This window comes from Lissotriton helveticus, chromosome 2_1 (assembly GCF_964261635.1).
Source record: "Lissotriton helveticus chromosome 2_1, aLisHel1.1, whole genome shotgun sequence".
Taxonomy (NCBI): Eukaryota; Metazoa; Chordata; class Amphibia; order Caudata; family Salamandridae; genus Lissotriton; species Lissotriton helveticus.
In genome coordinates this window covers 1,246,502,857-1,246,516,883 of record NC_136059.1, presented here as the reverse complement: position 1 = coordinate 1,246,516,883, position 14,027 = coordinate 1,246,502,857, and the positions used below count along the sequence as shown (strand labels likewise).

The window sequence follows — 14,027 nt, the reverse complement described above, 5'->3', positions numbered from 1 at the left end:
AGTACAGAAGATGAGTTTTCTCAAAATCAAAATATCAAGAGTGGGAAAGGGAACTTATTCAGAGACCATTTCTACTGCTTTGTCACTTTTATGTGAAAATGCATTTTTGTTCACTTTCCGCTTACATTTTGGCAACAATGATCTTTCACAGCATCATTTTAACTGTGTATTTGTGCAATGTGATGTTCACTTATCGCGGTGTAATTTTGGATGGTGGTGCTTAATTCTATCTCTTAATACCCAGATCTCTGTGCCCCTCGATCCCTCCCTGCAGTTGTGGAGAAGAAGCTGCAGTCCCAATGGCCATTTCAAGAGGAGCTTCTACTTAAAGAAGCATTGAAGAAAAAATACAAAAATACAACAATTACAAGTATGCTGTCTAAACTTTTTGTTTCTAATTTAAAAAAAGTATTTCATCCTTGCATTAACATTTTGATTTGTCCTTCTGAGAGGAGTAGGGATAAGTAGAGGGAGGTGTTTATTTTAGAATCCAACAATTTAGTAGTGGTGCAAAGCAGAGAACCGATGATTCAAGGCAATTTTTGTAATGATTTACTTGTAAAACCAATAATGGTGTTTAATTAATGACGTTGAACCTTAGTTTACCCTTGTATTATCTTACCAAAGCTCTTTGAAAGAGCACAGAAATTACAAAATGGTTCCTTCTATTATGGTTGTGTGGAAATGTGATCTTACTGCAGGAAAGTTGCAGAACAGACTTGGAAGAAACTTAATCTGCCTAGAACTTCAGATCTGGTTTAGAAATCAGCTGTTCAAGATGCCAATGAAAGAATTCAGTCCCCTGGTAGGGAGAATTTTTGGACGCCTGAAAAAGAAGTAAAGTGTTTCTCTTTTTTTAAATGTATTTATTAACATTATAGTGAGCAGTTTCAAAAAAACAGCACGAAAATACAGAAAGCGATAAAACAGTGGGTGATTCAAAGTGTTACATGCGAAGCGTTAAAAGAACTACCACTCAGATTACCAAGATCATATACATTCATAGAACAGACATATTGGTATGGGTACACCAGGCATACTGACTCTGACATCAGACCACAGGAGTGATGATCATTTCCTAAAAAGTGGGATCGACATTAGATATTGAATTGCTTACACATGAGCCATAGGAGTCATGAACAGTCATCACAGTGGTTCCTTTTGCAACTATGAATACATATAATAAACAAGCAATACGTGTCTCCAATTCTCCATGAATTATCTCTCAAATATTAACTTTAAGTATTTTACTTTTCCTTTTTCTGAGCATGTTCGCATTTGGTTTCCAAATACAAACATTTCACACTGGGTACATCATTTCTATTCCCTCAAACAAAAACGTGTCATTTTTCATAATAACTTTTTTGGTAAACCAAATGCCAGATCTTAATTTGTATTAAATCCACATATTTAGTCGCCAAATTTCAGCGCATCATTTTCATCAAGCACATGCATATACTACTACCCATTGCCATCCACAACGGGCCCATTTCCAGTGTATCATAATCCTATAGCAGGGATGCCTATCAAACATTACTGGTAGCCAGTAAATGTCAAGGAGGCTCATCTTACACAGGATACCAACCAGAAGCCAGGGGTGATCACTATATAGCAGCGTTCGCATTAGGCCAAGATAGACACCAGAATATCCCAAACCAACCAAAATAATTCAAATATTGCTTACAATATGTCAATAAGGATCACCTTATACAGAGGGTACTATAAGGCATAGCCCACATTTAAAGGTTTGGTAGGGGGTGTGGCCACAAAATGTCAGTTGTTTATGGCCACTAAATACCAGCCGGTGGCTGTCAGACACCACCACACACACATATGTGGATGTATGTGTACAGATGTATAATACAGACATACGCATATAAACAGATACACTTATTCACACATGCACATACACACACTCTCCCATCACCCCCTTGCTAAACCAGTCCAGTGTGCTTCCCTCTCCACTATAGACTGGGGGCTGTGAAACTGGAATTCTCCTCTCCTGCAGCAGGGCCTGCACTTATACTTTCAAGTGCGACTCACAGTGAAGGAACTTTAACCCATGAACAATCACCGGCTACTGTGAGCACAGTGGGATTGGCTATAGGTTTCTCAGGCCAGGTAGCCATGTGCCTACGCACAGGCTGCCATGGCAAGTACACTCACGAAGGTGGGTGTGGTCAATCGAACACTACTCCCTTTGTATAGTGAGTGATCCTGTAGGTTAGTTTTCACCCCTTCATTCCCAAACAACCCCTTGCATCACGTACACCACCGTAGCTTTAGTTTGCATTTTGCACCTCTGGAGTGAGGATTTTACCAGTGTGCCAGAGGAACAGAGGTTCCACATATGCATGAAGAACATCATTTTGGAAATGTGTGGGTCCATGGCTGGGACCAGCCTGGTGGCATTACGGAATGGAGCACAAGGCTACAACCCACATACATGCTGCCACCATTTGTTTATTTCTCAACTAGTATGCATCTCACGCCTACTTTAATAAATGTTTTCGATATTTTAAAAAATGATCTTTCACACGTTTCTGAAAATAGACCGTACACGAGGACACATTTTTAAAAATGATGTTAAATATTTTTCAAGTGATATTAAAAATGACATTTTTTTTCAAACATGCTACATTGAATGTGCATGCTCTGTTTAATTTTGTTTTACATTACTGTAGAGATTATGAAAGATAAATTACAGTGTCTGGGGAGAGGATGTAGCCTAAGGGCTAGGGCGGTCGACCTCGAATCTGGGTAACTGGGTTCGAGTCTTGGCAATGACACTGAACATCCTGTGATTCTGGGCAAATCACTTAATCCCCCCCGTGCCTAACAAAAATGAATGCGTCCTCATGTAACGCAACTGGTGCTAAGTAAAGCGCTCTGATACCCAATTCGGGTCAAGTTCGCACTATATAAAACTCAGTAAAAAATATATATATTATTCTCCCTGCTCTCTGCCGCGCACACTCCTCTTTCCTCAACTTCCTTAGCCTGTTACATTACAGTCTTTGTCGCCTTTTGCACACATTTCTCCTCACCTATGGTGATGCCATGGTATTTCACCTTTTCATGCGTGTCTTTAGAGACCCATGGTGTATTTACAACATGTTTGCTGTCACCATGAACAAGCATTTGCAATTAAATAGGTCTCGTAGTTACGGAAGTTTAGTTTGAGCTATTGGCATTGTAAATGGCTGTGCCTTTTATTTTGTTTTTGTTTTTATAAAACATATTAAAAGACATTGTAATTTAAAATGGCAATAGCTTAAACTTGCGTAAATGTGAGACCTATTGCATTGCAAATGCTTGTTTTATTTGTATTTTTTTTTGTAATGCACCCGAACCACTGACACACTGACTTCTTTTCCAGGGAGTACAGTAGACCTGCTATACAGCTTTGCAAATTGCTCGCGGTTGGATTTGATATTTGGCCTCAATGCTTTGCTCCGGAAACAAGACTCTGAGTGGGACAGTTCAAATGCGCTACTGCTTCTGGACTACTGTGCGTCGCAGCATTACAACCTGTCGTGGGAGTTGGGCAACGGTGAGTTATATGAACATTAACCAAATTTCTCTTGAATTACCTGTAGTTATATTTTTATCTGATTTCTTATTTCTTTGGGTTTAACTTTCTTTTTTGGATAAATAGATAATTTAGAAATATTTTCTTGTTTACCAGTGTATTGAAAAAAACGTGTTTGCTTTTATTGGTTGCTTTTACGGATGTTATTTTAAACTCGCTCACTAAAGATAACGCAATGCGCTCAATTTTCCCAGCTAAATCAGGAAGTAAAGGCCATTGAACATATTTTCACTGTATAGTTTAATTAATGGTTTGGCAATTTTCTATAAGTATGACCCTTAATCTATTGGATTTTTGTGCTGTATCTGACCAGCACAGAATCCGTTCTAGTACCTAATTGGAGACATACCTAAGCGGTGCATTTCACATAGTCTGCTATTACAAAATAAGATCAAAATATTTGAGCGGCGATCATCCAGTGATAAATGTTAGTCTTGCGTTCCTTCAGTCTTGAATTCAGTGATATGGTATGCATCACTGTGTGTCAAATTGGTGTTCAATTAATTTTAGTGCTGTTCATTACAAGATTTTTTTATTTTCATAGACTAAGTATCCATTAATCAGTGATTTTAGAAAACAATTTCTAGGTTTGAGTACAAGAGGCTTGAATATGTGCATTTGAAGTGAGAATGCATTCCACTGTATAAGACTTTCCCAGCTCTTTCATTTGTGATCTTTCTATATAGTTATCTTTTTTTTATCTTCTAGAGCCAAACAGTTTCAGGAAAAAGGCGGGAATTTACATAGACGGCTCCCAGCTTGGCAAAGACTTTGTAAGTCTCCATGATGTTTTGAGCCATTTCAGCAGTTTCCAGCACTCCGGGCTCTTTGGCCCTGATGTTGGCCAGCCTCGTACGCGGTCTCAACAGCTGTTAATGAGGTAAAAGAAAACAATACGCATAAGAGACTTAGTTTTTGAAGTGTTTAACCAAATAATTCTTTTTCCAAACAAAGTTTACTAAAACTGACCAGACAAAAACGAATTTAGTTTGAAATACCCTGTTGCGCAGTAGGTGCCATATTTGTGAGTGGGATCAACAGTTTTTGGAAATGTGGATGGATCCAATATAGGTTTTTACATAATTATTTTTAGTAGGTGCTTCATGAAGTCATCTTACAAACCCCTAGATTTTTTACATTTTGCCTTAGATTGCAATACAAATCCAACTAATAGCGATCACAGTAAGATGAAGCTTTTTGCAACAATTATACATTTAATTGTATCTCAACCTTTTTCAGCTGCGACTTCTACACAGAGTTTTAACCTACTGTTTGTTACTACTATGTCTAAATAGTATTTTTCGACATAGCAAAAGGGCTTTCTATATGATGCATATTTTATTTCAAACAAATTATTCCCTGAAATGTCGAATTGTATGTCTGAGGCAAATCCTTGCTATTGTTTTAGGTGATCGCAGAAACCCGTGTCAATAGTTGGTCATTATTCAGTGTTTGCATTACTGGTTTCACCTACATTGCCACAACCTTTGACCTTTATTAAGCGTTGACCTCCACGTTCTTCAGTGAGCCTATGGTTGACAAAAGAAGAGTGACTGAGGTAGCCATGTTAGTTGCCTCTTTTTCAGAGTAAGTGTAAAGTTGCACCATATCCTATGACGTGCCAGGGCACAGTGAGTTAGGGGGCTATTGAAGTGGGATGCAAGTTATAAATGGTCAGGTGGTGATATATAATACAGTTGTGAATGTGTAATTCTAATTATGTATTGCCACACTCCTTCATCCCTATCTTCTGGCTTCTGAATCTTCCAAAGAGTAATAATATCTTTAACCATGGCTGGTATAAAATATTTTTCTACCAAAAGTAGAAATATAGTATCATAATTTTGATTAATTGTATTTATCTCTGTGTCTTCTTAAAATGGAAGATCTTTCCAATCGCTTCAATGTGTCGGGTGTTTATCTCTCTCTCTCACTGTCTGAGATATTTTTAAAAAGTAAAAATAATCTATTTCAGTATGTTTTATGTTGGCAAGAAGCACCTTTTCTAATTTAGGAACATGCAGTGTGCACTGCTTCTATCGTCTGGCAGAATGTTTGCAATTTACTTGGTTGTAAGTTAGTTAAAAATATAGGCTTATTTACTACCTGCCAGTGGTAACTACTAGATTCCAGAATTTTGCTTTCAGATGGAATTTTCTGTAGCTTTCTCTCAAGCTCTCTGTAATGCCTTTTGATGCCTATGTTCAAGCTGTTATGTTTTTTAATATAGTTCAGAAGCTGTTACTTTTACGTTATGTTACTGTAGATTTGTAATGTATTCTATCACCCATTGGGCCGCTTGAAGAGAGAGCTCAGATATATCACAAACCTCATTCAGAGTGAGAGGGCCAGTACTGAAAAGTATTGTCTCCTGTCCTTGCCTTCCTAACGCAAGGAAACTTTAAGATGACTCCATGCATATATCAGAAAGATTAGAAGATGCTGATTGAAAAGGTTTTGGAGACTTGCAAAGACGGAGCAATGGGCCAGACAGCAAACTTTATATGATATCCTAGTTAGGTTCTGTAACCAGTGAATATTTTGAAGAATAGATCATGCTCCTCTGAATGTGAGCGCTTGGATTGCCATTCCAGATGGATGGTCGTACAAGATCTGGAGATGTTGGAGAGATTTATCCTGAGATAGAGTTGCTTGCAGTAGTGTAACACTGAAACAGTCCGTAGCACTGGCAATCCACTGTCCATCCAGAGTTAGGAATGGACACGTCCTGCAGCAGGAACTTGTAGGGACATCATATATACGTAGGCTTGGAAAGGGGTTTTCCTCATTAGCTCCTAGGTGCCCAAAAGGTTTGTGATATAAGCACATTTTATAGACCAAAGCCTTTTCATTGACTTTGTTCCTTTGTTCTCACCAGACTGGGAATAAGCTAATAAGATGTTATTATGTGTGCAACCCATTAACCAATAATTGTGACAGTGGTCTGCATTTTTGTTTGTGGTCTAACTATTAAAACTTTTTTTTTTTTAGTTTCCTGAAAGCTGGAGGCAAAGTCATAGATTCTGTTACATGGCACCAGTGAGTACTCTGTGTGCAATTCAGTGAAATACACACATTGTTTGATGGTTGTCTGATATGCTTACTAGCCACATATATAGGACACTCAAATATAGAATGTGTGCAGTGAAATCTCATTTTGATGATGTACTCTAGCTGAGTACAGTCTTGCCCTAACCATGCATCTCCAGTGTGGCTGCCCAATGTAAAGAGAAATCCCATCCCCAATCTGTAACCTTGTAAGTCCTGCACTCTTCTAGTGAGTAATCGCCTCCTTAAGCTCTTTGCAGATGAATACTACTGGTCGGTGTCAATCAGTACGCCCACTTATTATATGGTCACCAGTCATGAGATTGATTCTTGCAATGGGCACTGTTCTTTCCAGCTGAATTGTTGGCATCAGATTTTTATCTTCGTTGGGGATGCAGTGATTTCATTTAGGTAGAGCTATGTTTTTTATTTATTTAAAACAAAAACTATACGGAGATTTTTGTGAGGAAAGGAGATATGCATTTTAAACTATTTGGTAATGCTTAGACTCATGCAAAAAGTGGACGTTGGAGTCTGGTTGAGGTGCATTAGCAACACCAAGTGCTCTTCCCACAAGCTCTCTTACGGCCTTGTGTTCACACAACTTCTATTTTCTCACTGAGCAATTATGGCCAGGCACCTGTTCTCCATTCTAATCTGCCCATTCTGTAGTACACAATGCAGTGATTCTGTCAGGGTTTGAGGGTTAGAATTAAAGTGTTACATCTTTCTTTACAGTATCCCTAACTGCAGGACTTTGCATGTAATACAAGGGTCTCAGTTGAACTGGGGTCTTTCCTACTCCTAAAACCTGTGCTTCAGACTGGAGAAGTTTTGAAATCCCTATCAGAATTCCCACTCGCTGACCTCCCCCTAGCACCGGCCTTGCTTTTCTTTGATCCAAGCTAACCCTCTGATCCCACCATTCCTTAAGTACAGACGACAGTGAGCTGTGTACACCATTTTTTGATGGACAAAATATTTCCATTTTTTGCAGGTATTATGTAAATGGACGAACAGCCTCTGAGAAAGATTTTCTAAATCCTGATGTGCTGGACTCCCTTACTCAAAAGATACAAGAAGTTGTTCAGGTACCAGCATTGTCCCTTTCTGTCATTTATAGAGAATCATAATACCATTTCTTTATAGTCATTTGTGTTAAGTTACTTTTGTGGCAGTACAAAATGTTGCCTGTTTTGTAACCACAAGACAATGTCATGAATATTAAAACTTGTCTTGATCAAACATAAGCAAGCATGTGGGGTTGCTTTTTTCATATTGAAATGTCTAGAAATTGCAGTTCTTCTCACTCTCTATTTCATGCACCCTACTGATTATGAAGTATGTAATGTTTTCCGATGCTTTAGATTGTCAATGAAATTGTACCTGGCAAAAAGGTCTGGTTGGGAGAGACTAGTTCAGCCTATGGGGGAGGATCGCCTGGATTGTCCAATACATATGTCGATGGATTTATGTAAGTAAACAATAGTTTGTTTTGCCAAACTTTGTTGACTGATGTTTCATTATTTCAGAATGCCTCTATTTCTAAAGCCTTCTTGAAAAAACAGCCCCTTTTGAATTTTAAATCTTCATTCAATCCATTAAAACTCATTGTTTAGTTTGCCACATACGTTTTTAAGGAGATGTCAGTGGTAAAGTGCTGGTTTTTTGAGCATTTAACACTTCAGGGATAACACCGTTGAACAGTCAAGGATCACTCTATGCATAATTACACTTTAACACAGTATTACCTTTGTCCAGTTATTGCTAAAGCTTCAAAGGAGAATAGGAATCTATTACCATGTAAGTAAAATAGGGCAGTTCAAAACATAATGCCCATGAAGCAGTGGTGGGCGTGTGGAAGATCATTTATTAAGAACTCTTAAGTTGATTGGTATGGCCTCTTTTGGTGTCCCCTACATCATTTTCTGCGTGCCCACTTTATTCCATCTGACCAGGGTCTCTTCATTTTCTCATAGCGTCAGATCCCAGGTTCCTCAAGGAATGTTTAACAATGTTGCCGTTACTATAAAAGTTGGAGGTGAATGTCCTGTTCCTGTGGGCCACTGAGCTGTGCTAACTATATTAGACTGTCATGGTTGTAGTTTTAGATTATGCTCCTATCTGGTTAGCTCTACAGCGGAAGGCTTATTATGTGTTTTTCGTGTGTTTTATAAACACAATTTAAATATTAAAATATGATGCCTGCAAAAACCAGAAGGTGTTGGCATATTCTTAGGCTGAAATGCAAACCTAAATGTATGTATAGTTTTAGGCGCTCTATTTTGAAATCCTGTTGATCCCTTTGACCAGTGATATCTGTAGGGCAGAGTCCAAGTGTTGCCGGAGATTTGCTCCAGTTACTACAATAATTGTAAATTGACATCAGTCAATGGGACAGTGGTACCCGCTGGGAAAAGGTCATTTGATTCCAGTGGTATGTTACCTGCATGCCCTTAACACTAGTGTCCCAAGAACAAGTGGGTTTAAGACCCTAGATGATCCTGGTGCTTTCTTTTGCAGATAAATAGCTCTCAGAATCACTTTGTGGCTTAAAACCACCATCTAAACAAGAATGGGGGTCCTATCTACGTCAAAGATTGATGTTCAACAGTCTCTGTATGGAGTCCCAACTATGCCATTCTTTCAAGGCCTCTCCTGAAGCAAAGGCTCGCAGGGCAGGCCATTCAAATCTGGTCACTGGTTTAGTGAGAGGGCCTTGGCTACCTGGTGACTCCCAACAATCCAGAAAAGGGGTAGGATGCGTTTCACTCTGCATACAAGAAAGGGTGCCAAAGACAGACTCAAGCGAAGTCCCCACCTTAAATAGCTTTTCACGGTATCCTATATGCACGCTCGCTATTGTGCATACATTTTCCAAGTAACATACATTTGAAGAACACACACATTCACTAATTGGTAAAGGTAACAATACCAGTTATATGCATCAGTAGACTGTCTTCCCTCTGGAATGTAAGTAAAAAGTCCTGTATACCTGAAATATAATCCAGTACTACCACTGCCATGTGCCTGATAGGTCAGAGGAGCAATAGCCTCCTGTAGAATAGTTGGAGATAGACATTGGGTGTATCCACATTCTGCAGAGCAAGGATGTGGTGTTGAAATGAACAGGGAGGGGCAACACAACTTTTCCAAGCACTAGGCCACAGTGACTGACATCCACCCCTAAACTCTCAACCATTCCTTTCCAATGTTCAATTTTTGAAGCAACGCTTGAAGCGTAAGAAAAAAAGAATCTGTTCTGTCTCTGAGTACAATCAATATACACTCCATGATGAATAGGCTCTCTCCAATGAGTCAGGTCTTGTGAAGGAGCCAAGCATATTTCTTCCAGTTCATACAGAATCCAAAGTAAAGAAGATCATTTATCATCCGGTGGTCCTAGGACTGGACTTTCAAAAACGGTTTATCAGCAAATTGTCCAGATATAGGAACACCTAATCCTCAACTTGTGATTCAAAGCCACAACTGAGGCAAGTTCCCTGGTAAATACCTGAGCAGATGAGGAGAGCCCGAGCAGAAGGACACTGACCTGGAAATTGTTCAATCAATTTGCAAAGTAAAAGGACCTCTGGCTCTGCTGGTGGAGGGGGACCTGGAAGTACTTGTCCAAAGGTCTAATGATACTACATTTTCCACTGGATTGAACAGAGAAATGGTTCTGTTGATTGCGGGGATAATGAAGGGAATGTGGATCACAAAACTCAAGACCTGTTTAAGGCTGATTATCATCAAAAGTTTTAGGAAGTAAAACAAGAGTGGAATAAATTCTCAAAACGTTCTCCCTTTTAAAAACCACCACTATCTTCTGCTTGTAGACTTGAGTCCCAGTGCTACTTAGATTTGTTACTGAAGATAGCTTTAAGGGAAAGAAATGATACGAGGACAGGATCCTAGAGGATCGGAGGCAAAGAACCCAAAGGCAAAGGCACCAAGACCCTGCCACCATGTTTTTGAGATCTTTTGATACAAGTGAAGTTGACTTCCCAGCGTTAACCTTCCTACTAGACCATGCCTTCAGGGGCTGTTGCTGGCCTGACCTCAACCTCGGGTCTTTACAAAAAGGGCTATCTTTGTCTTTGGGGATTGTTGTTTGGTGACATAAACTGAATGACATGACCTCCTGCGGACGAAAACAAAAAGCCTGCATCATTTTCTTTTCATCAGTCGTCTTTTTCAGACGTTTGTTCAATTCTTACCCAAACAACTTCCTTGAAATGGCAGATGTAGGCCTTCTGAGATTCTATATCTTCTATGCTACATCCTGATATGACGGTGACCATTTATTACCCCTCCAGCCTCCATTACTAATGGTTGCATCCTTTCGAAAAACCAGCCAAAATGAATTTGGAGATCTTTTCCATTAAAACAAGAACATCCATAGAGCAATCCCTCTATAGTGGACTTTTTCATAGATTTGTGAATCTTTTGAGTCACAAGATTAATCTAGAGAGCATCTTCCAAAGTCATGGAGCTCCACTGTCCTTCTAGAATCAAGTTAATTTTAGAGGCTGAAGGAAACTGTCCATCAAATCCTTCCAATTGATAATATATATATAAATGAAACACAGAAATTCAAACTTTTCCACATTTTCCATTTTTTTTAAGAGTACTTAGAATTGTTGACTGTAGAATGACAGGAGTCCTCTGTACTGGGACATAATGGTAGAAACAAATCATGTTCTGTTCCAATTGATGGGAATCCCAAATGCCCCCACATGTGTGCCTGGTCTTCCTTGAGCTGAGAAATCTGAGAATTACTCCCCTTGGGAAGGACACTTGAGCCTTCTTATTACTTGGCATTAGCAAGACAATTCAGTTGTGCTCTGTTGTGAGGAGGACACGAAGCCATTGCAGAAGTCACTGCCATGTCATTTGTTGTTTCAATTACTTCATAGTGATGAGCTATGGTTAATAAGAAGCTGTGCCCTGCTCTTCCTCAGGGCACTTATTTCTTGACTTTTGTGCCACTCCGTGCCTATTCAGATTGATGTATGAATAAGGAACCTGTGAGTACAGGCCATTTCTAATGTGTTTGCCAATGCTCTAGCTGTTGTAGCAAATAGAGACCCAAGTATCCGATGTTGAAACAACCAGGGGTGAACATCATTGGCCCTGGAAAAAAGTGAAGATGCATATTTGGTAGAATTTAATATCATGATATGGCCTTTAACTGATATACCAGCCGAAACGTGTGAATTCAATAAGGAATGCAGAATGAGGAATGATGAAAAAATGAAAGGACTATTAAGGAAGTTACAATTATATAGGTGAATGTTGAATGGGGAAAAAAAGTACAGTACTCCTTGTTTTCATATAAAATACCTCCGATTTGTATAACAAGGCAGCGCCTACTCATGTGCTGTCCATTCGTATATTTGTGCAAGGAATGTAAAATACAAAAGAGTAATTTAAAAACGTGGAAAACGTGCATGATCCAGTTGTGGTCTAGTTCTAATGGTGGATAAATTATCCTAAATGCAGTTGTAAATAAAGTAAATATCTTTAACAGGAACAGTATGACTTACATATAATGTACAATTAGTCATTCATAGGCACATAAGTAACCCAAGTATAAGAATTACTTTTGTAAGTATTGGAGAATTGTGAGGACTTTGGAATTCCCCACCCCGATTTTTATACTGGACCCGGCTTTATTAGTCATTTGAGACTTCACCCTGCACCTTCCAGGCAAGACTTCTATTACACGTGTGGTCTCGGGGCTGAGAGTTCCCTCAATTCGTATAGAGTGTTAACTGACGGTGCCCCAAGACCTGTGTGGCATAATTAAGTGACCAGGGTTAGTAGTACTAGAATTGATGGCAACTGAACATCTCTGTGGGAATCGGACAAAGCATGCAGTGTTCTGGATGGACTGGATCTTGTGGGCGAAGGGATATACATTGAAGAGAAACAATTTTTCAAGTGGAATCAAATAGGAAGGATTATTGGGTAAGCAAAACTTTGAGGTTAATGGCCAATTCAACCGAAATATTGGTAAACTGGTCACTATAATAAAGTAACTTCATTACACTTGTAATAATAACCTTCATAGACAAAGTATATGGCATGTGGACATTAGCCATTTTCATACATGACCATGTCTCTTGATGGTAATGCAATGAATCCAGATACACATTAAAAGGCCATATAGTCTGGCTTGTATCCCTTCCCTTCTCTGCCAGATTCCCATCTAGATTTTTGGGGCCAGGTGAAGAAAGGGTTTTATCATTTTCAAACCCTCCTAATCGGTAAATCAGAGGGTTTGCCCAAGCTAAAACCATTTTCCTATGTTCTATACAGATTTAGTACTTTGCAAAAGGCTTTCTGAATTGATAAATGTGTTTAGAAATGGATATCAATTCAATATTTGGAATGTGGGTGTTGTAGGCATCCTGTCCAAATGCCGAATCGTTATGCTATCTATGAATGTTTTGCAACCAAAATTCGGTTGCAAAACTTTGATGTCATACAGACACCTCAAAGAAGGTGCTAACCCATTCACAATGCACGTTAAACATTTTTGGTTTAAAGGAGGCTGTAGTCCCTTTAAAGAAAAAGGGTTGCATTTAAAAAAATGATTGCTTTAATTAGAAGCAATCACAGACATGGTGGTCTGCTGACTCCAGCTGGCCACCATCCCTGTGATAACAGCAAATCATAGTGCGTCTCAATTTGCGACCTACCTCATTAATATTAATGAAGCAGGTCGAATTGCGGCCTGCTTTTGTGAACCGGCCTATTGGTACTTAGGTCGGTTTGCAAAATACCACACTGGTTGCAAATTGCAACCAGTCATTTGCAAACTGTCTTTAGTAGAATTGACCCTTAGTGTCTCCATGTTCTAGCCTGGTCCGGAGGATTCAGATCTACATTTCCGTCACCATTCTTTGGTTATCGCCTTATTTCAGTGTATGTTGGACATAATCTTGTATTCTGCTGCAAGTTCTTCATGATAATTTACCATTTTTTATATTCAGGTGGCTGGACAAGCTGGGACTGTCTGCCAAAATGGGAATCGATGTAGTTATGAGACAGGCCTTTTTTGGAACAGGATCTTACAATCTCGTGGATCTGAACTTTGAACCCCTACCGGTTAAGTACCTTCATATCATTATTTACAAATTATGTTTTTAAATAACACATTTTTTTAGAGTATTTTTTTATTTTCACTAAGCAAATTAGTAGTGGACAACATGCGAGTTGTTCAGAAATGATACATATTTTAGCTGATCATATATAATGCGTTACTTGAATTCCCACCCATTGTTCCTACTGCTGACGTTCCTAGGAGTACTGGTTAACCCAGTAAAAGAGCAGCAATTGGAACGGTTTAGTATTTTTGGTTTCCCTAGGGGTCGGTGCA

The 14,027-nt window shown here is 39.0% G+C and overlaps 1 protein-coding gene across 1 annotated transcript in view; it reads left to right on the top strand.

The window, feature by feature from the left end:
• The window catches only part of HPSE (heparanase), a 137,921-nt gene that overhangs the window by 54,923 nt on the left and 68,971 nt on the right, over positions 1-14,027 (top strand). Inside the window, exons 3-9 of the mRNA XM_078676193.1 lie at positions 245-370; positions 3,380-3,553; positions 4,301-4,472; positions 6,584-6,631; positions 7,638-7,731; positions 8,008-8,114; positions 13,642-13,756. Coding sequence (XP_078532319.1) covers positions 245-370; positions 3,380-3,553; positions 4,301-4,472; positions 6,584-6,631; positions 7,638-7,731; positions 8,008-8,114; positions 13,642-13,756 — 836 coding nt within the window. The remainder of the gene's footprint in view (positions 1-244; positions 371-3,379; positions 3,554-4,300; positions 4,473-6,583; positions 6,632-7,637; positions 7,732-8,007; positions 8,115-13,641; positions 13,757-14,027) is intronic.